We start from the raw sequence: 23,891 nt of genomic DNA on the forward strand, positions 1-23,891 counted from the left end.
TCATGGACTTCTGGGAATTCACAAAATAAACAAACTGAGAGGATGGCCATGGTTATTCATGAACTAGAATTTCAGAGTTGGAGAGGGCCTCAGACCATTCTATATATTAATCTCCTCACTATTGGTGAGGAAGCCAAGCTATAGAGAAGACTTAAGTCAGAAGAATGAAGGGCAATGATAGAAGAGATTTGAAACTAATTTTCTTGACTTTTGTCTTGATACATAGGAGGTACTTCATAGAATATAATAATATATAACATATAATATATAATATTTAATATATTATATATAATGTATAATAAATAAACAAAAGTGTAAAAGTAGGATGAATAATCAACACATGAAATTATGAAAAGGCATAATGGGATATTTGGGTTTAAACTATAGAGACAGAGAAATAATGGCTGATAGTGATTTAGGTCACAACAAGTGAGCATGACTGATTTGGGGAAAAAACATTCTTTTCCACAAAGAGAAGTAAGTGCTGTAACACCACCACCACCACCACCAACAACACTCAATATCTTATCTTTCTGTTTTTAATTCTATCCTTAATTTTATTCTAATGTGTTAATCTTATCTCCAGAAAAATGTGGCTAGGTCATACCATGGAGAAGGATGACTTTGATCAATGATTATATCATAATACTTAAAGTTTTATTAAGTCCTTACTCCTATCTCTAATGTTTAAGTTAGCCTCCTATTAATTGGATGTCAGCTCAGTGCTACGAAATATTTTTATATATCTATCTCTCTATATATGTGAATGTTTAAAATCATGCCCTTGTCTTTAAGAAATTTCTAATTTAAAATAGATGAGATTCACAAGGTACTAACACAGTTCACCTATCTCTGCAACTGACCTTTAATTTGGTTGTTTAATTTGTCCTTGAATATACCTGGTTCAATTATCACGCAGGAATGAACAATACAGAAAATTCTTGCTGGTTTTTATCGCAAAAGAAGTAGACATGTACCAGCAGTGCAGCTGGAGCCAGAGGGGCTCCAGAGGTGACAGTGCACTCAATAAATGCCTGACCTTGACCTTCACCCATGAAGTGAACGATGCTGAACTTCCAAGAACTCAGACAGGGTTGCTGATGGATTTTATCACCTTTCTGATGTAAATCTATACTTAGTTGTAAAGTGTTATTCTTAAATGTTCCTACTTATTAATTTAGCTGATTTATTTGCATTTATATTTGAACATTTCTTACGAATGTAAATAGCTTTCCATTTATGCTCTTGATCATTTGCTTTGTCAATAAACATACTTAATTCCACAGGAATCCTAAAGAACAGAGTATTATAGATTCATGAATCCAAATATTTAATTTCATATTTTATTGCTAACTTTTTATGTAAGAAGAATGAGTAATGTTCATTAACACATCATATTTATTTAAGAAGTTATATTTTCATGATGAAATTTTATACTAGCTTAACATCTATACAAGATTTTCTCTAGTGGGTAAATTGCTGTGTCATGATAAAATAAAAAAAGATCTGTTTACAGATTTGAGTCTAAATTTTGGTCTAAAGCAAATCGGGAGAACCACTACGCCACCATATTTTTGACTTATGAATAGCTTGAAATGGCTGTTTACCAAACTTAAATGTTTACACATCCCCAGACGGAAATATCTTTTATGATTTTCTCTCTGCTGTTTTGGGAAAGGGACATTTTCCTCACATAACATCTAGGTTTTGAAATAACACTGGAAAAAAGAATATATGGATTACAGATTCAAGCCCCAGGATGCCTTTGCAAGTTTCTCTCTCTTATACATTCCTAAAATGTATTTTAAAGCTGTTATCAGTGTGAACTATGTGAAAAGTTGCCATTTTTAATAGAGATTTTAAAAACCATTCTATTTGATTGGGGACTATCTTTCAATATTTAATTCAAAACACTACACATATGACCCATTAATTTACTCTCAAACTGAGTGTGTACTTCTGTCACTCATGTACAACTGAGCCATATTTTCAAATACCCATTTTCCATATACTTTATATATAATTACATTTCCTTATAAAAATTCTTTATTTCTTTATTTTATTTAAATCTGATCTTCCTACATAAGTTTGATTGTGTCTTTTCAGCTAATTTTAAGTTCCCAAATGAGAGGGAATATCATAAAACTTTGTTTCTTAAGAAGATAAGATGCTAAAAAATATTTGATAATGAATGAATGAATAAGTATTTACTTCTATAAACATGACTTGGATAAGCACTTCTGAGAAAAGGTTGAGGTTCAGAGAAAGGAATCACGATTCAAAATAAAGAAAAATTAAGATGAAGAATGAGGACTCAGGGTAGGTGGATATCAGATATGCTGAAGAGATCTATTTCTTATTCTGCTCTGTGTTTCTCAGATTTTATTTTAGCACCCACAGTTTGGAAATCAGATAAGCTTTCCTGGGAGTATAGCCAAAAGGCAAAGTGGATTTCAGCAATTTCTATTTATTATGGTTGTACAGTGTGTCAGGAACTGAATGGAACATATACGTTACATTAGAACATCCTTTCCCACCAAAGGCAGTGTTCTGGTTCCTCATCTATTAATATATACCATATACCTCATACGAACAAAAGTAAAACATATGTTGTTTCATATAATATTTTTATACATATATATTATGTCACGATTGGTTTTATATTTGCAATTTTTCCATCATTTGGTAGGTCTGTGTTAACCTTTCTATTGAATGGGCTGGAACCATTTTAGCCAGTGAATATCTCATGTAAGAATATTCTAAAAGAAATAACACAGAATGCAACATAGTCTTGCTTTACCACTAACCGGTTGATGACAAGTAACTAACAATTGGTGCCTTGGTTGGTGATATGGCCAGTCCTTCTGACTTGACAATGTAGTTGTGAATATCAACTATGTTATAAATGAAAACATATTTTTTGAAGTGAAAATCATGTTAAAAATAGTGCCAATATTTATGGCTGTGCAAGTCATTTCCAAACCTGCCTTTCATTTTATTTGTTTTTAGAGAGGGGAAGAGCTTCTGTTGGCCTGGGAACCTTGTTCATTCTAATAGGAGAGTGGGTGCTGCTCTGAAATGAAAAATGACACACACGAATTTGCAGAAAGCTTGAGGTAAACATTTAGACAGCTCACACGAAGCCTTTCACCCAGGCCTGCCTGTCTTACCGGGTGACATCCAGTTGCTATGCTTCTCAAAGGGCTCCCCCTGCCTCTGAGATGGCTCTCTAAGGTTGTTGCAGATTCAATTTGTTCAAGTTGTCTGTCTTTTTGTTGTTGTTGTTGTTTGTTTGTTTGTTAAAATCCAGAACAGCAAGGGTAGAGTTTTTGGGCCACTCTATTAAAGGCATTATAGAGCCACAGAAATCAATACAATCAACTGTATTTCACAATCAGGTGTGAATGGTCAATATGCAGAAATCCATTTCTTCTAGCTCCGTGTACTGGTGTCTATTTTAATTGTGTGCATAAAGGAGTGGAACGTGAGAAGGAAGTGTGCCAAACAATCTTCTCCATTGCTCAGTAGGGTAACGTCTTGTAGGCTGTGTTTAGGGCCATGGAATAGATCATAAAGGTTAGTTTAAGGCCATATAGGGTCACAGTTGGAAATAAAGTCAATAATTTGAACTCCAGGTCTCTGGGATGTTATGTTTCTCTGTAGACTGTAATTTACTCATATAATCGTGCTTACTTAAAGAATGCATATATAAATGCATAAATGTTCCTCCCAGTCAACCAACTTTTTCTGATCTCCAGTAAATCAATGTTTGCCAAGAACTTTCACCGCCCCAAGGTATTAAATTTGCTAACATTCTATAAAAGTGTGCTCCTGGCTCTGGTTGGAATTTTAGCCTCTGGTTTCTACTTCTGACTTATGAGGATACCTCATTTTAAATGTGCAAACAGGCAATTTCAGCGATTTAAGGTAGAAGCATACCTTGAGGTTCTAATTTCCCATTTTTATTTATCATCATATTTCCTCCTTCAATTCTCTCTAAATGGGTATACCAAAGGCAATTCACAATTCTGCATCTAATATAACTGTCAATGAAAATATTTGTATTTCCTTGGGACTGAGGAAATCAGAGAGATAAAAGGAAACAGAAATACTTCCCATTGCAACTAACTGATTCCATTAATTAGTTTGAGGGTATAATTTCCATATGATCATCTTATTGTAGAATTTTAAATGATGGGAAGTAGTGGTCTCTGTTTTAATGAGATAATCTTTATCAACTGGATAATGTCCCCCCTCAATAATATAAGGATATTTCTAAAGCAGAGAATCCAGCATTAAAACTTGGCAACAAACCAGTGAATGTTCTTATCGACAAGAGTCAGAAATCAAACAATTAGGCTTCTTAACGAATTATGTACATTTCAATTTTCAAATTTGAGATGGTCAGAGAGATTAAGAAACTTGTCCAAGGTCACACAGGTAGGAATTGCTACAACTTGGATTAACAGCTCATCAAAAATTTCCCCCATGTCTTAAAAACCAGAAGAAAAATATGAAAATAATCTTCTCAGTCAAATAACGCCATGATATTCATTTCACTAACAATTATATAATCCATGGGGATAAATAACAGATGATTATCATTTCATATAATGAGCAAATCATGTAATTAATTGATAAAATAAAAATTAAACCAATACAACATAATATTACAACTAAGTAGAAAAAGTAGAATAAATATAACATTGGTCTAATTTTATCGTAAAGTTAGATCAACAGCTTCTCCCCCAATAAAATCTAATTTTACACATATATCCTATTTTACATATATCTTATATATAACATTTATACACATGATAAACTCTAGATACTATTTAAATTGCTTTTTTATTACATTAAGTACTACCTCAAAATGTTAATTTATTAAATTTTAGTTTAGAATAATAAAATTATTTTACTGGGAAAAGCTTCAGATTCTACCCAGTCCTTTTGTGATGTGAATGAGAAAACTGAAACCCACAGAGATAAAGTGATGTTTCCCAAGTCATATACTAGTTAGAGCAGAAACAGGCCTGGGATCCAAGTGTTTTGCCTGTTGGCTTATATTCTTTCTTTTGTTCTTCACACTTGCCTTAAAAAAAAATCAGACAGGAATTTGAATGCACTACTCAAGAATAATTGATTTTTTAAAGGGAATAGTTCATTTTCGTAATAATTTAATTTCATCTTCAAAGATGCTAGATAAAATGCTTAATCTATACTAGTCTATGGGACTCTTCAGAAGTTTAAATCAAACCAAGCAGACTAATTAAGGCTAATTAAAAGATGAATTTGTTCAACAATCCTTTATTTAATCCAACATGTATTGCTTACCCACCATGACTAGGCTCTGTGCTAGGTACCAGGGTTGAAAAGATGAACAAGATACAGCCAAGAGAACCACCCCACCAAGAAGTAGGGTAAGGGGAGCTGAGACAGAGTTCTGCACAGGCTCAGGGTGCTATGAGAACATGAGGAAGGCATCTAACCCAGCCCTGGAGGTTTACAGAAGACTCCTTATAGGAAGTGATACCTTCAACTGGATTTTGAAGGCTGAGCAAGGATCGGTCAGGTAGGTGAGAATGTGGGTGACCTGGTCAGAGAGAACATCACTAGAGAAGGCCAGAGGCATGGAGGCACAAGTCCAATTTGGGGACATGTTCAAAATCTAGTAAGGTTAGAGTTAGGAGTTCTTATGAGGACATTGTAGATGAGAAAACAGCAAAGTAGGGCTTATAAGTCATATGTTATTGTGGAGGCCAGTGTTTTTCATACTTCAGTGTGCATTAAGTTCAACTGTGGATTCAGAGTCCCAGGCCTCGTTCTCAGGGAGCCTTATTCAACAGGGCTGCAGTGGGGTCCAGGAATCTACATTTCTAATGAGCATTCTAAACAATGATTCTAAAGATGATTGCACTTAGAAACACTATTATAGATGATGATTAACATGAAAGGACTTCAAATAAAAGGATGATATGAGAGAGGAGCGGATGACTCCCAGGTTTCTGACTTAGGTAATTGAGTGGATGGTGGTGCTATTACACAATCCAGAAAAATAGGGGAAGAGGTAGGCCTTATGGAAGTTGGTACAGTTGGTGGTGGTGACAATGAGTCCATATCTGAACATGTTGACTTTGAGTTGGAACAGGTACAGGTAGTCAGTTAGTGACACTGGTGTTAAGTTGGGGAGATGTAACTGGTTTGTAGACAAATATTGAGGATGAGCATAGATGCCAGATTATGTTTTTGGCTTAGTTACTTTAACATTTCTTTATCTGTTTAAGCATTTATTAAAACACCAGAATAATGTGCAGTATAAGCCACAGGTAAAATAACAATTTTGGACAAATGAGGCCCCAAAACACATGTATTTTAACTCTTAAAACAGAAGATGGGAGTAATGCTTCCTTGATATAACACAGAACATTTAATTTCTATTATTTATTGATTCTGAAACCAGAATATAATCACATGAATGTGCTAGAAGTTGATTTCTAAAATATTAATTTTAACAAAATCAGCTACGAAAGAAAACATGATTTTTATTTTGGTATTTTAATTTTACATTGAATAATTTGATCAATGCTATCACATTCTGATTTTTATAATGTTACTTCTTAGTCCTTCCACACTCCTAAATTAATTGAAAGTTTAAAATTAATTTTAAGACATTAGGGAACAAATGTTCCATTTAAAATAGATATTTTAATATGAATTGAGATTAGTAAAATAAGAGCTGTGCATATTTCCTCCACAATAATTTTGATCCTGCCATTTAGAAGTAGTTTCCTTTCAACAAAGCTGGTGTTTTCTCTTCCTGCATAAATGGATGTCTAAGATAATAAGAAATTAAGAGAACTCCCTCAAATAAATAGCAACGGATTTTTCTCAAGTAAAGTCTTGTATTTAAAAGAGGGGTTAATTTAAAGGAGGTTAAAACATTAAAGTAATACATGAAACACTTGGTTAACTACCTTACTAATGTTGAATGTTTTACAATAGCAAAGTACAAAATAAAACATAAAAATATTTAGGTAAGTAATAGAATTTTGAGTGGGAATATTTCAGCTTGGTTTATACATACAATCAAGATAATATTGAGGATCTTGAAAAGTGTCTCCACACTGGGCTTCTGAGCTCCGGTTAATCCCATAGCCTCAATATTATTCTGGCCTTCTGGGCATTTCTGATTCTAGAGGGGATTTCTGCATAAAAGATGGGTGTTTTGTGACTGTTCTATACTCCACTAAGCAAGTGCACCCCATCCTACACAAAGGTGCTCTCAGAGTATTACCTGTGTAAATGTTACAGGTGTTGAGTGCAGAGTATCGGTAAAGCTATTTGGATTCTACATCTGTGTTGAGTAAGTGGTAGAAAGAATGCATCAGTGATTTCTACCCTCCAAGGCCACCGCAATGTTCCAGAAAACTTGCAAAATCATTTTATCTCCTGTTAGTTGAGTCATTGTGCAGCGGCTGAGGTACCGACATGGAGATATGGCCTGAATTTGCTATGCAGGCGCAAGCAATAGAGTGAAAAACAGAAGACCCAGATTCTACTCCTCAGTCCCCAATTGATTTGACAAGGAAGTCTGGGGGAGGTGGTCCAACCTGTATGCTGCATTCTCTTTATCAGCATGACAGAGATAAAATATCTATCTTTTGCCAACCTCACTGAGGCACTCTAAAGATTAACTTTTACGAACATCTCACTGTCACAAAAAGTGACTATTATAGCAGAGATATCAGTATTATATCACAAATAAGAATCTGCTATATCAGGGATAGCTTTACAGGAAAATGTCTTATTTGCAGAATGAGGAGACATACGGCAGCATGCTCCCAAACAGCATGTCCTCTGAAGAATTAGGAGAGGCTGATCTTTGGCTTCGTAAGAAATATCAAGCATCTCGATGTTAGCAAAATTTTAAAATGTATTTTCCATTATATGGTTAGTAGTAAACTGGGGGAATCGGCCCTGACCAAGCACTCACAGATGTATTGTATCACTAATTAGAGGCCTGATAATAATAGAATCCTAGAGCTGGAAGGAAAGCCAGTAAGCCTTTAAAGAGACCATCCTCTATAAAAGCCTTAGCAAACACATCCAATTTGTGTTTGAATATATTTGGTAAAATAGAGCTAATTTATTCACCTTTCACCACTCATCTACACACACACACGCACACACACAGAGAGAGAGAGAGAGAGGGAGAGACTAGCTCCTTGGTAGAGGAGACTCCTTTCAGAGCCATACCTAGCTCCTTGGTAGAGGAGACCCCCTTCAGAGCCATACCTAGCTCCTTGGTAGAGGAGACCCCCTTCAGAGCCATACCTAGCTCCCTGGTAGAGGAGACCCCCTTCAAAGCCATGCCTATGGTTGTGCAGATTGGCTGTGCAAAGATGTCTGGGTGAGGGGGCACTATTCAGGTCTGAAATCCAACCCTCTACCTCACATACCAAGTGTGTGCCTGGGTGTGGGATTGTGTTCCCCAGGAAAAAACACAGTCTTTGTATATTTGGTTCACCCAGAAAGGGTACATTTTTATTATTTGCACAAAGGTAGTACATGTCACTGGCACTGGTATTTCTTGTCTCCTTTTAGAAAGACCTCTGTGTTGACATGGGATTTTTGAATCTTCTTAGCCTGTAACTGAATGGGAAGAATCACTCCTCCGTATTTCGGGCTCACATATAAGAGTAACTGTGCCCAGCACTTTGGGAGGCCGAGGTGGGTGGATCACGAGGTCAGGAGATTGAGACCATCCTGGCTAACACTGTGAAACCCCGTCCCTACTAAATATATATATATACACACACAAAAAATTAGCCGTGCGTGGTGGCAGGCGCCTGTAGTCCCAGATACTCAGGAGGCTGAGGCAGGAGAATGGCGTGAACCCAGGAGGCAGAGCTTGCAGTGAGCTGAGATCATGCCACTGCACTCCAGCCTGGGAGATGGAGCGAAACTCCGTTTCAAAAAAAAAAAAAAAAATAGAATAAAAGGAACTGTGTGAGATATAATAAGATCTCATGGTTCAGATAGGTGCACAAAATAGACAAGTCCACTGGATGACCATTGTATGACCATTGTGAGTACAGCTCCTTCCTTGGATCTGATGTGAAAAGCTGTGTGTGTGTGTGTGTGTGAGAGAGAGAGAACTCACATGTGCATGCATGTGTAACTGGGGAGGTCAGGGCTGGGGGTATAAGCAACCCTTACAACAGGGTATAAGCAAATGACAGCCTCCGACAGCAGTTCCAACATCATAACGTTCTGTCATAGCCTCAGTTGTCTCAGGGGTGTGTGTGTTAGCATTATTATCAAAATTTTTGTTGACAACCAGCTGAAGTGGTGAAGAGGTGTCCAGAACTTTAGAGGAATGGCTTCTAATTCCACATGACCTTGGCTGGTTAGAGATACAGTTAGAAACCATTAGAAGAATCTATTATATTTCTAAGTCTGCAGTCCTAAATTGTCCTCCAGATTTAAAGAGGTTGAACCCATTAAACTGCGTAGACTGCTTTGACAGTGGAGTGTTGGTTAATTACAGTGGCAATCTAATTATAAGGTTTATAAGGTTTCCCTGTAATTGATTTCATTTCAAGTGTGTAGAAACTTCACTTGATATGCATTTGTTTCCACAGCTCATGGGAATAGATCAGATCCTGAGGCTGTGTGTATCTTAGCATCACGGAGACCATCTCAACTGCACTTTGGAGTCCTTACTCAGGACAGTAAGGACTCTTCTGAGTATTTCACGTTCATTCATTTAATCATCAAGTCATCTATTCATTCAATAAGTACTATGTAAAGAGTATATACTTTGCACTACTAGTCTCCAAGAATATAAAGATGTATTGGATAAAGTCACTGCCACAGATGAGCTTACAAGAAGTTGGGGAGACTGACAAAAATAAATAATTAAAGCTATATGTTAATTATGGTATTGTATTATCAATGCCTATAAGCTGCTAAAGAAGCATCAAGAAAAACATCCTTAATTCTGCATTGCTGGGAGAGGGGTGGTGGTGCAGAGCAGCACTCACTGAGGGGGTAACATTTGAAGGGAATAGTGACGGATGAGTAAACATTCAGAGCGTATGTAAGGCAAGGAATTGAGGACGAGGAAATAAAAAAAATCTAGAACTGTGAGAAAACAAGAAAAGTAAGCATCTGCCACTATTGTGAACAACAGGTATAACAGGCACGTCGTGGCTAAACTCTTTATTCCACAGATAGTATGTTAAGAAACATTTTGGTAGCTCTATAAAAACATAAGAGCTAGTATAATTGATAAATTATTATATTCTAAGACCCTTATACCTTCATTTTCTCATCTAGTCCTTATGAAGTCATCACAATGTGTGGGTACTTTTCTTATCTCCCTGTCACAGGTGAGGAAAGTGGGGGTTAGGGAGGATAAGTTCGAGCAAAACCATAGACACTATGTGGTGAAGCCATGGTTTGAACTTGGGGCTGTTATGCTGGAGCAGAAGCTCTTAAGCACTATGTTTTGTTCCCTCTTCAAATGTGAGGAATTATTAAGCAACGTATGATGAATGTCATCAAAAGCCTTTCAGCATTCTTTTTTTTTTTTTTTTTTTTTTGCAATTTGGGAATAGGCAATTAATTGAAGAAATCTGAGCCATCAAGACCTAGCCCTCAGTTTCCTCACATGTGAAATGACCAAGTTGTGCTATGTGAACTCTAAAGACCTTTATACCTCCAAGATTCAATTTTAATTTAATCTTTCCTCAAGCTTAAGAAGACTTTCTTTTTGTCTTACATAAATCTTCCTAAAGGGTTACATAAGAGACTGTATATCAATATTAATGACTCAAATGCACAGGGCATCTTGATTATCATCATCCTTTGCATGAATATGAAACATGAATGTGCCCAATATTTCACAGTAAATTCCCGCACATGGAGGAAAAAGATGTTCTTATCATTAAGGTATATGATATGTATTTTAATTCCCTAATTAATTACTAAACTCTTTATATGGCTCTTTCTAATATCTCAAAAAGGAGTGAGCAGTAGATGGACATTGATCAATGATAGAGGAACCATTCTGCTCTTCACTGCTACATGACTTAATAAGCCAATATAAGCTAGTTCTACCATATTCTCTTACAGTCCTGTCTCTAATGGCAGGTAGTACTAAATAAACGCAGGCTTAAAGAGAATTATTTCCTTTCAACTCTTATCTCTCAAGCCAGGCTGGACTCTAGTCAATCAAGATAGAGACCAAGGTGTCTATTTTACATTCAAGCAATATCTGAACATGTTACGGTGGACATTCACTTAAAAAAAACTTCCCCAAATCTAAACTCTCTTTCTACATTTGGGAAATTGCCCACACTCTCAGTCTTGGTGAGAAGCCAATATGCACTTTTACAGACTATCTTGGAGCCCCGGTATGAACGTGTGGCTCAGCTCCACCAATCAGCCATATCTGCCCTCCATTTTGAAATAGGATTTTGGACACAGACAAGTAGCCATGGTAGAGAGTCCATCCTGGCAGTAAGGGCAGCCATTGAAGCTGTAACATGGGGTTTCTGTGGGCAGCAGCAGCAGCAGCAGGGTAGTTGCGGAACCAGTGTCTCAGGCCTGCTGAGTCAGGGTGCAAGCTCTGCTGTTCTTTGTACTGTGAAGGCAGCAGTGGGGTCCACACTGACCTGTTCAGGGCTTGACTTGGGCTCTGCCCCTGCCTGTTCCCTGGACCCTTCACCCCTAGCCTAGATCTAGAAGTCTGCCAGTGCCCCAATGTACTTTTTTTCCAACACATTATTTATTTTGAAATAGTCTCTTAAGCTTACAGAAAAATTACAAAAAGAGTACAATGGACTCCCATAAACTGTTTCCCCAGATTTAGCAGTTTTTAATATTTTGCTGTATTGCTTTATCATTATCTTTCATTCCTTCTCCCTCCCTCTCTATGTATATATACACACAAACATACATGCACATAAGATTATTAAATATACACACCATGCTTTTTATCACTTCACACAGTATGTGTATGTCCTATGAACAAGGATTTCTTTTTAACATAGCCACAGTATAGTCATCCAGTTCAAAAATGTAAAAACAAAAATAATACTGATCAAAAGTCCATATATGAGTTCTGGTCAATAGTGTGTGCCAAGGGTGTCCTTACAGCAATTTCCTTCCTAGCCCAAGATCCAGTCTAGGATTATATATTGCATTTAGTTGTCGTATCTCTTTGGTCTCCTTTTAATTTGTAACAGCTTCTCAGCTTTTTCTTGTTTTTTCATGACATTGATATTTTGGAAAAACACAATCTGCTTATTTTATAGAGTAGCCTTTATTTTGGGTTTGTCTGTTTTCTCATAATTAGACTCAGGTTGTGCATTTTTGGCACGATTATTACCTGAGTGACGCTGTCTCTTTTTCAGAGCATCATATCCAGAGGCACATGCTCCATCTGTCCATTATTGGTGATGTTGATTTTGATGACTTAGTTAAGGTGTTATCCAATTTAGCCATTGAAAAGTTCCTTTTTTTCTTTTGTAATTTATGGATGACATTTTGATGCTATGTAAATACCTTATTCCCATACTGCCTTCCTCCTCAGATTTAACATCCATTGATCATTCTTATTTGAGTCACTTTTTACTCTGGAGATTGCAAAATGGTAATTTTTAAATCTTCATCATTCTTTCTATGCTTATTCAAATGGCCATTCTAGTCAGTCCAAGGAGAAACAGTGGTGAACACCTTTAGAACAAGAAATGTTCTAAATTTCTAATTCAATTTTTCAGGGCACTTTATTTCACTTGTAAAACATGCTTACGGGCCGTATTTTCTTCCATTGTTAGCCAAATGACTGCTAAAGCAACATATAAAATATCAAATAGTTATACTACAACTGAAAAGCAGAAAAATATCAATTTTAATGACTAAATGCCAAACATCTAGATATTTGGAAACTGTCAGTGGTTTATTGTAATATTTATTTTCATGTTGATTTTTGAATGTAATAAGTCTTAAAATAGAGAATTATGGTGTAATGAAAATAATATACCAGGGTAAGGGAGATTTCACTTCAGCACTAGCTCTGTTAACTAACCAGTGTGGGACTTTCTGAGCAAGTCTTCTAACTTTTCTGGGCCTCAGTTTCCCCATCTGTGAGATGAGAAGGTTGAAGAAAACTTTTTCAAAGGTTCTTTAAACAAAGGATTCTGTGACCTCAAAATTGAACATTAGCACCATCGTTGGAGACATAAGGAACTGTTGACCTAGAATATTTTAATCATCACATTTAGATTTAAGATTATTTTGGTATAAAGACCAAATACCTGTGAAATAACTCTCAAGTGATTTAGAGACTAGAAACATCAGAACACTTTATAGAACAATTTAATATAAAGAAGCTAATGCACTTTTAGGCTGTCTGAATAGGTATCTTTCCCAAGAGATAGATAATCTCGCAGTGGTTGGAATTCACCTGATCACATCTCTAAGAGTGTGTCTTGTTTGGAGGGCTATATTTTCGTGCAGCCTTTAAAACATCAGAAATATCATTATGAGAAAGGCTTGAGTGCACTGTTTATCTTGGAGGAGAAAAGATTTAAGGGAATGGGGACATAATAGTTCTCTAAACAAATAGTTTGTTTTGTTATTTTTTAATAGAGACGGGGTTTCACCATGTTGGCCAGGCTGGTCTCGAACTCCTGACCTCAAGTGATCCGCCTGACTCGGCCTCCCAAAGTGCTGGGATTAGAGGCATGAGCCACTTCTGTTTGTTTGTTCTCCAAACAAATGAATTGTTTTGAGAACTATTATGTCCCCACTCCCTTAAAATAAATAACAAATAAATAAAACTATGTATTTATTTATTTGTAAATAAAACAAATAAATGTGTTAGGTGAAGCATCATAGGTTTGTTGTGCATTTTTCCAGAAGGAAAAACTACAACAAATTGGCTGGTCATTATGGAGTCAATATAATGCAGACATTTTTATTCAAGTATAGTTGTGATAGCTGCTCTTTCCAGCTCCTCTTTCAGGGACTTCATCTTGCCTCTGTGATGTCAGAAAGCTACCTAGGAATTAAGCTTTCTGCTAGGGTCTCAGCTCAATAGATCACACATTGTTTTTTACCTACAGTTTTCTCAGACCTGTGCTTCTCAAATGTTAGTGTGCATATAAATCACTGGGTTCCTTGAAAAAAATCAGTTCCTGATTCAGTAGGTCTGGAGTTGGACTTGAGATTCTGCATTTCCAATAAGCTCCCATGTATCTCATGTGTACATAATCCCCTGCCGAATCAAATGTTATATCCCTACATGATCAGCAGATCACTGAGGATGGGCATGCACGTTACAGTTAACACCCATGTGAAGGGAGGTGAAGGGGTGCTTTGCAGCTCTAGCAGGTTCATTTGCTCATGGTGTTTTAATTTTTCTTCTTTCTTAACTTTCTTAAGGAGCTTCCATATTTTCTGACCTTTCACTGTTTCTGATCACTTTTCATGACAGTACTGGCAGGGCTCTGTCAGAGGCTCACCCAAATACTGACAAACAGGGAATATTTTCCCAGGAAATGTTGGATTTTGCTGGTCATTACTTTAGTCGACTACAACCATTTCGATAGGGACACAAACTCACATATACCTAGTGTGAGGGTCTTTCCCATGGTGCTTCTCACTGGGTTTCTCCACAAGGCATAATGTCTTGGAATAGGGGCCTATGTGTGCACAGTGTCACTGTGATCTGCTCACCCATATCTCTCCCTTCACCCTACGCCTCTTCCATCTCCAAGAGGGCATCTTGCCAAACTGGGTGCTATATCCGGTACATTCTTATTGTCTCCACCTTGAGGAAACTTTTTACCTTACCCTAATTTAACACCAGTTTTAACCCTCAAGGCTGTATAGAACAATGTTATCCCTTTCCTAAATAGCCAGCCCTTCAAATACTTATATAGAGTCATCATGGTCTCCTTGAGTCTTTACTTTCCCAGCCAAATATCCCCAGTTCTTTCAATCATTATTCATATGACATGGTTATGAATTCCTCTACCATACCAGTTGTTTTAAGAACCACATGATTTTTAAGAGGGTGTGTGGGAGTGGGGATTTTGTGACTCCCTAGGTAGATTTCTGGCATCACAACAACACCGTTCTTCTCCTGGAATTTCCATGATTCATAGATCACCATATGGCATTCTGTTTGGGGAAAATAACTTGCTACATCAAGTCTCACTTGCAGGGTTTATCTGGTTTTCCAGAGGTACGTGCACATGAGTAGAAACTTTGGGGAGTTGTGCATGCACCTGAAATTCAAACTATTTCACTTGGGTCAGGTTAACCCCATTTTGGAGCTGCTGGCGGGGATTTTTGTCTTTTTTTTTTTTTCAATGAAATGGCAAAACAGCCTCTTCCTATCTAAATGAGCTCATTATTTTTCATCTGTGCTATTTCTTACAGTGGTGTCTAAAAAACAATCCAAAAGTTTGATCCATTTAGTGAAATCTTACATGGAGTATGACAATGGATATTTATCTAATGGGGTCTTAATAAAAAAATAGTATACTGGTTACTAACTAGTAAGAATCAGTCAGCATGACATTATAACATTGGCAGTGTGTTGTATTATTACGCCTTGAGCAATTGTCTTGATAGTTAATGAATAGAGTATTAACTATCTTCCTGTTTATACTCTATAATATAGTAATATATAAGCTATAATAATTTTTCTGAGCAGACTGGGAAAGAAAGTCTCATTTGGTATCCCTACTAAAGGGGATGGTATAGGTGAGGTGAGGTAGAATTGGATGAGGTGGGGGGTAAGGAAAAGGTCACTGAAAGAAACATAACGCCCACTTCATAGCACTCTGGCCTTGGATTCATGCAATAGTTCAAGATGATTTGTGTTTTATATGTTCTGAATTATAAAAAGGTGAAAAATGTTTCAGGAACTTGGTAACTAGTTTTCTCTGTCAGCATATTTGAAATTATATTTTTAGATGTCCCAAACATTCAGATTGGATTTAGGTCTCTTAATAAGGACACACTAGGCTGGAGTTTACCTTTACATTTAGCGTTAGAATTGCACGCTGGTTATCCTATAAATGTATCAAGAAGGTAATTTTAAAATATAAAACCTTTTAACAGCTTTAGCTTATGTTGGAAACATGTGATCTCAATGAAAAGTGTAAAAAAGCAGCCTGCCAGATGTTTTGACTACATGGTGTATCGCATCTTAATGTTTCCAGGATTGGCAATGGTAATACTAGAGATTCAAAATTGTAGAGTTAACAAGTTGTGTTTTAACCTTTTCTTATTCTTTACTTTAAAAAATGTTTTATAATAAAAACATTTATATGATGAAATTTTTACTTTCAAACACATGTTTTTAGGAGGAATATTTATAAACCACAAATAAAATCTACAAAGACTATATTGTGTTTCTTATAGTAAGTATATAAACTGTTGGCCAGTATGGCTGGGGAATGAGATTTTCAGATTAATCAAGTATTCTGCTAATGCATACCACAACTATTATAACTTTCAAGTGTTAAAAGCTCAACACTACATCCATACCAAACATGATTTGCATGTGAATATACAGGAAGACACTTCAGAATCTTGCTGGAGCTTGTGTCATAATTTTGATCAACAGCTTAAATGTACATGAATTTGCTTCAACAGAGTTCTAGTTAATATTTCATCATACTTATGCTCATCATTACCTATAAGATGACATTTGAGGAAGAAGACCAGGTGCCACTTGAACTGAGATAATAAAGGGGGAGAGGAAGGCAGCAGCAACCACCGACCAAAACAACACAACAAACCCCAGCACTGCTCACTCTCCTGAAAATGCCACCCCCGTTCCAACTCTAAACTAATCTCAAAGACTCGCCTCTGAAAATGTGTGTATGTGTGTGCGTGCAGGTGGTTTACTGCTATTAGTCATATCTTTGCTAGCAGTTAATGCCTTAGGAAAGGGTTAAGAAAGAAAGAACACAAGATGGACAAGGGTGAGCCGGGAGCTGCGGTTCATGCCTGTAATCCTAGCACTGTGGGAGGCAAAGGCGCGTGGATCGCTTCAACTCAGGAGTTCAAGACCAGCCTGGACAACATGGTGAAACCCTGTCTCTACAAAAAATACAAAAATTATCTGGGCATGGTGGCATGCACCTGTAGTCCCAGCTACTTGGGAGACTGAGGTGGGAGAATTGCTTGAGCCAGGGAGGCATAGCAAGCAGTGAGCCGAGATTGGGCCACTGCACTCTAGCCTGGGGGACAGAGAAAGACCCTGTCTCAAGAATTAAAAAAGGTGGTACCAGGAGGGAAAAAGGTGGATCTGTTAGAGAGGTGGAAGTACCCATGATAAATATCATCTGCTTTACAGTTTTGCTGAGGGCCTCAATTATGATAACCTACTGTTTAGGGTATTGAAAACAACATTCTACAGTCTTACCTTCAATTGATTTCTTATGTATTTTGTTTCTAGTGAACCTAAATAAATCACCAGGGGTGAGATCTAATGTACTAACATAACTTAAATTACCTAAGCTATTCCCCTTTGTGGAGATTTTAAGAAAAATCTTAAGTAAAGTCATATAGAAAAACAAATGCAAAACTCCCCTGGGGGAAAACAAATGGCTACTTTTTGAGCTGTTAATAATCTTACAATTTTTGTCATTTAAATTTTCCTTAGTTTATGTCCTGTGAAGCTAGAGGGTGTGGAATGATTCCCCAGACAGCTTGAATAAGTCAAAAAGTCTGCTTTGAATGCCTAAAATAAAGATCAGTTACAATTACAAATAGATTTTTTGTTTGATTGCCTTCTGAAATAACTTTCTTTTATTAAAAAAACCCATTGCTGTGGATTCTTCAATAACAATTCAAAAAATCTTAGTAGAAAATTGAAATTATATTTCTCTGTATTTATACCACCCCAGAAATAAAACAGCTAGGTTAAGAAAACATTGAGAGACATGTAATAATTTCCTCTAACTGGAAATGTTAACTCAAATGCACATAGGCAAATAATCACCTCAGCCCTGAACATACAGAGGTATTGGTGGAATTAAGACCATAGGCCCTTAGTGAGCAACAGAGTTTTGTCAGAACCGATGCTTAAGTATATTCAATCATCATCAGTGCCCTTGGTCAAAAGAAAAAAATAAGTAAATCTAAAACAGTCACAAAAGAAGCAACCTTTGCTTCATTTACTGGGGTGACTAACTCCCCTTGGAAATAATTGGTAAGGCAGCTAGATAAAAACATAGCTCCAGGACCCTGCTCCTAAGAAATATACCTGCGGCTTTTACTATGAAACCAAGAAATATCTGTTACTCTATGCTCTATCTGTAATAGATGCCAACTTTTATTTTCTAATGAACTAGCAGAGCAAACCAAATGTGTGTTTTTAAAAGTCTGCAGTTTCTAAAATGAATTCAGATTCTACCATAAACCAGATGAATTAGCCATATGTATGAGAATTAATAGACTTTATCTGCAAAATCATTAAGTTGCAAAAACAAAGGCACCACAGGAGTTTTAAATTAGACTATTTTTAAGTCTTCCTGAGAACACCTGCCCCTACTTCAAACTGCTAATTTACAAAGCACTTTATTTTAAAGTCTCTTGGATACAGAAAAGAGAAGAATTAGAATGCATAGCAAAAGATTGCAAACATTTCTGTTTCACTCTTGTTTTAAGGTATCAGTCAAGTAACATTATGTTTCAAATTAACTCCAAAGCTGGCAGAAATGTTAGTAAATCTGCTTATCCCTGGTCCACTTTACCAAATATGGATTCAGATTTTAATCATACACATTTTGGAGTGTTTGGAATGTGTTTCTTCTTATCTGTGATTAGAGTCAGGTACACACAGGAAGATGATAGTATCTCTGATAAGGAAACGTTATTTTGTCCATAGGCTAAATAATATTCTTTGGGGGAAGAGATATGAGTTTAAAATGTAAGCCAACAAGTATATTATAAATCAATCTGTAATAGGTATTTTTTTGTTGGGGGGAGCAGATGCCCATTCAGATCATCATACTATTGAATAACTACTAAACGTACCTACTAAGGCCTCGGAAGTTTTATGTTTAACATTAATGGTTAATAGTAAGTAGGAAAAAAGTATTATGCTCTGAAATTTTGGTGGATGTATTGATTACAGTCTTTATTTAGTAATGTTTTAATTTAAGCTTGGCAGCAAAGATTTGTGAGTTTTACTGCAAGTCATCATATTTGCTGTTACAGCAGTGCACAAGCAAAAGACATTAAGTTGGGAGAATATGCAGAGTCTTATATTTTGTTTATTCTTTCTAAGTGAAATTAAACCCTCAGACATTGTTCCAGGCAACTCAAGTTTCAATAACATTCTCCTTTGAGATATTGAGAAAATTGAGTTAAAATTGTTTTTGGGTGCATGAATTTACCATATTGTTGCTTCGATTCTTCATTCACAGTAACATATTTTTTAAGCAACAAAACAATACTGTGCAAAGTTTTTGTTAATTTCCCCTTAGTGGTCAATTGTCAATTTTGTGTAAATGAACAATTTTTTGAGGGTTGACTCTATTAAAATCTTCCTGTTTTACTCTTGTGAAGAAACTGTTTAAAAAACAGATAATATATAAAATTGTAATTATCATTCTTGGGTGAAGATGAAGCATAAAACTATAGTAATAATTCTTTGTTAATTTTTTCAGCAGTCATTATTTGAATTCTTCTATGTTACTTAACTTTTCAATTGGTGTAGCTTTTATAAGAAACATGCAGATCACATTGATCATATATAATATTTAAAAATATGCTTCATTCACTACTTTTTGTCTATCAAATGTGATATAATTACATTAATAATTTTCAAAACAGGATGAAGTTAGTCATACGGGAAATCTTTTGGAATTCTGGCACTGTATATTGAGAATTCTTATAAAAATTGAGACTATGATGAAATATTGTGTTTTATTTAAAAATGGATTATAGTCCAAAAGAATTTCCCTAAGTTATGGAAATTAAATCTGGGTAGTACTAAGTCATAAATATAACAACATATTTAACTATTTCCAATTGCTCTAAAAGACACAGAAGCAAAATCCTCAGTATTCATAAATGTTATACACCAGGATAAAGGCATCACACATAATGATTGTATTTGACCATCTTTGGAATGGAAAGGAAGCCCAAACATCAAACCTGATGACTAAACCATTTAGGTGCAATAAAGAGTCCAGTTCATACTTTAGAAAGCTGAGTTAGTATTTTATTTTTCTCCCAAAGCATATATCTGCCTTTATAAGAAAGAACCAACCGTATGAATGAGAACTGGAGTCAAGGTTAAAGTAATCTTGCCCAAGAGAGTAGAGTGTGTTTGCATCGGAAAGAAGCAGCGGCTCAGCTCAGATGAATATTAATAACAACCGGAGGCAGCACCTCCCCTGAAAAACATTAGAGCTCCTTGGACATGTGTTTGAAATTCATCCTCCCAAGTCATCCTGTGACTATTGGAGTAGATGGCAATGTCCCATAATGTGAAGGGGGAAAATACAGTATAAATCGTTTTTTAAATATAACACTTTAAAAAATGAAACGAAAGTGACAGAGTGTTCTAAGTCAAGCAACCTTTTCAGACGGTAAAGGAAAAGCTTTGTCTTTCCTATTATTGTTTGCCCTTCAGTTGACATACATGCTGAGATGCATCAATAGGATTACAACGGAAACACGGTCATCTCTAGGGTTTCCTCTGTTTCGATTCCTTGATCCTGTTTAAAGAAACAGGCTCAGGGAATGCACAGAAAACAAACTTCCCCAATCGAAGTTCTGAGGTCTTCCCTCCCCTTCTCCCACCCTCGGAAACCGGTCTAGTTTTCCCGGCAGCACCGGACAGAAATGTCACGGTCATGTTGCATCACTTCACTTGTTGAGTTGTGCGAAGGCAGCACTTGACCACAGAAACTTGGTGAACCGCCTTGCTCTTAAATTAGCCCCCAAGAATTCTCTCCAGCCCTGTAGAAATGTCTTACCTGCATGTGTCCCTGGTACATTCTGCTTCGGTTTCTTCAGGGCTCCCTGAGGCCACCGGATGCTTTTCCCCCGTGCTTACTTGCCCACCAAAAGAGGGGGAAAGGTGGGTGCACAGCGGGTTCTCAGAGGGTGCTCCTGAGCCCCCTGGAGCTCCGGGTACTCGGCCGGCCGGCGGCCACTCGGCAGCGCTGCGGGCTCCCGGGAACTGTTCTCCGCTCGGGGTGCTGAAAGCGGACGCGGGAGAGCGCGCAGAGAAGGCGAGGAGCCGGGTCGGCCAGGCTCTCCTGCAGGCGCGGGTCCTGCTCGCGGGGCGTCTCTAGAACTCACTCCTTCTTCGCCGAACTCTTTCTCGCTTCCTGCCAGGTTGCCTCATGTCTCTCTCTCTCTGAGCTGCGAACCCCCTCCTCCCAGCCCTGACGTGAGCGCCTACACCAGCCGCCGCCGCAGCTGCCGAGCGGGGCGCGCGCCGTTCTCCCAGCCGCGTGCCTGCCGAGAGGCCGCGGGACCGGGCACGCGCGCGCGTTCCCAGGGGCCTGGGAGCGGCCCGAGGGCGGCCCCGGGCGGTGCGCGCTCCCCGAGCGCGTCCTCGGGGCTGCGCGCGCGCGGCGGCAAGGCGAGGTGCCGGCGGGCGGTGGTCGCGCTGGTGTACAACGCCCGCAGCGCGGCGTTCAGGTGCGGCGTCGGCGGGCAGGGCGATTCTAGCGGAGGGGATGGCCGGCTGGAAGAAAGGCGGGAAGACATGCATCGTCTCTCCGGGGGCCATCCACCGCGACTGAGCCTGTTATCCTACAGACATTATAGGCTGAGTGCAGGTGTTGCCGAAGAGTTTACTTCGGTTCTGATTCAGCTCTCGAAAGTTACCTCCGTATCACCCGTTAAATAAAGACTCCCCGCTCCCCTCATCCCCAGTTCATCGCCGAGCATTCTATTTAAAACGGCAAACCCTAGTCCCTAAGGATCTGGCATGCTTTATTTTTTTCCCTAGCACGTAACATCACCTAACATCCTTTATATTTTCCATATTTATTTTATGTATTGTCTGTCTCTCCCTCTGTACAATGTTATTTCCATGAGATCAGGGACTTTTTTTTAGGGGGGTGGAGTGTTGCACTTGGTTTTGCACGTGTGTGCACAGTAAGGTATTTAGTACTTCCTGACACATGGCAGGCACACAATAAATATTTGTTGAATGAATAGACCTTTACTACTATACACGTACACACACATACACACATATATGAAGAGTGCATTTAAATATGTCTCAAGTTGAGACTGGGTAGTTTGATGTGTCTACACAATAAATGTTCATATATACACACACACCACGGGGTGGTGTATACTGTGATTACCTAATTTTGTTGGTAAAAACATCTCCAATTCTACAGACCCCTCATATTATGTACAGCATGATATCCCCAAAATATTGCATATAGCATAATATGCTTTTCATAAAGTTTAAAAAATCCCTAGAAATGTCAATGTGTATTCATATATTCATATACAACAATATAAAAAGGAAAGCAGTGGAACAATGAATATAGTGTTCAGAATGTTGGTGACCCTGGGTGAGGGGAGGCAGGGAAAGAGATGGGGAAGCATTTCACTTGAAGGTTAGATGTTAATGTCTTATCTTCTATGCCGGGTAGTGATTCATAGGACACCTAATATCCTATTAAAAATTACTGTGTAACTAAATAAAATAGAACCATGTATGGACTAATGAGGAGAATGTGAAATGAACAAAAGGATGTGAAATGAACCAATTCAATGCATCTGAGGTCCTAAAACAACCAACCAAACAAACACAAAAGGACTAAGACTTGTAAGCAGGAGACGTGGATTCCTATTAGATTCCACTAGTAGTTACCCTTGGACAATTTCCTTTTACTACTTTGGACATCAGTTTTTTCATGTCTAAACTCTGTATAAAAAACTTATTTTTTTTACCCTGAAAATTGAGATATGTTCATAAGCACTGTAAACTGTAAAATGCCATCCAGTTCTTATTTTATTGTTCTTTATAGGACAAAGCACAGGACTTGGAGTCAGCAACAAGAGGTGCTAGTTCCATCTCACTACCTCACTGCTCTCTTGGGCAAGTGTACCAACTCTCTATTTCCTCAATTTTGAAATAAGACAAATATCTACCTAGTGTGCTGCACAGAGCTGCTGAGGACTGAATGTATGCAAAGGAAGTTGTAAATTACCAACCATGATATACGAATATGCAAACAGACATTTTTTTTCCCAGTTCAGAAAAGATGAGGACTGATTTTCTGAGACCTCAAGTACTGCAGATTTTGAAATGGGACTAATTATCATATAATACTATCATGTTATATAAAAACTGGGAAAAGTATAGTGCTTTGATTTAAAAGTACTAGAAATCTGTGAAGTAACAATAGGGTCAAAGTTTTCCAATCCATTATATGCTTGTTATTATCTAATGGCAGGTTCAAGGAGCCAACAACCATAAAAGCATTTGGATCAGAATGGCAACTGCCTAGAGTTGAAGCTAGAATTCCATATATTCTCTTCTTAAACCTGAGTCACTTATTTCGTTACTGCCTACATTCTCAAAATCTCAGGAGTGAAAGCTTTCCTTTGTGAAGAATTCCTCTTCACACTTATTCCTTCTGTTAGAAGATAAACTAAGGCACATTAAAATTTTAAAAGGTTTTTTGAGCAAATAGCCATTCATGCATCAGGCAGCAGCAGACCGAAAGCAGTTGGGGACTCTGTCGGAAGTCGTTGAAGGGAAAGATTTTATAGGGTAAATGTGGAAGTGGAGCAAAGAAATTATTTGGTTAAAGAGGAATACTGGATTTATTTGGATCATTCTAATGGAAAGTCCATAGTTAGAGGTT

General features: G+C 37.5%; 1 protein-coding gene across 6 annotated transcripts in view; it reads right to left on the reverse strand.

The window, feature by feature from the left end:
• Positions 1–21,518, reverse strand: part of PEX5L (peroxisomal biogenesis factor 5 like) — a 241,674-nt gene extending 220,156 nt beyond the window's left edge. For 3 of the 6 annotated variants that reach the window (XM_014344468.4, XM_014344465.5, XM_014344464.6), the window contains exon 1: positions 21,024–21,518. In XM_014344468.4, the coding sequence (XP_014199954.1) occupies positions 21,024–21,044 (21 nt within the window). In that variant the 5' untranslated portion in view covers positions 21,045–21,518. The remainder of the gene's footprint in view (positions 1–21,023) is intronic. The other 3 variants (XM_014344471.4, XM_034957758.4, XM_014344467.5) reach the window with 3 other exon arrangements.
• Between the last annotated feature and the right edge of the window lie 2,373 nt (positions 21,519–23,891).

The sequence above is a fragment of the Pan paniscus genome, chromosome 2 (assembly GCF_029289425.2).
Source record: "Pan paniscus chromosome 2, NHGRI_mPanPan1-v2.0_pri, whole genome shotgun sequence".
In the NCBI taxonomy this organism is placed as follows: domain Eukaryota; kingdom Metazoa; phylum Chordata; class Mammalia; order Primates; family Hominidae; genus Pan; species Pan paniscus.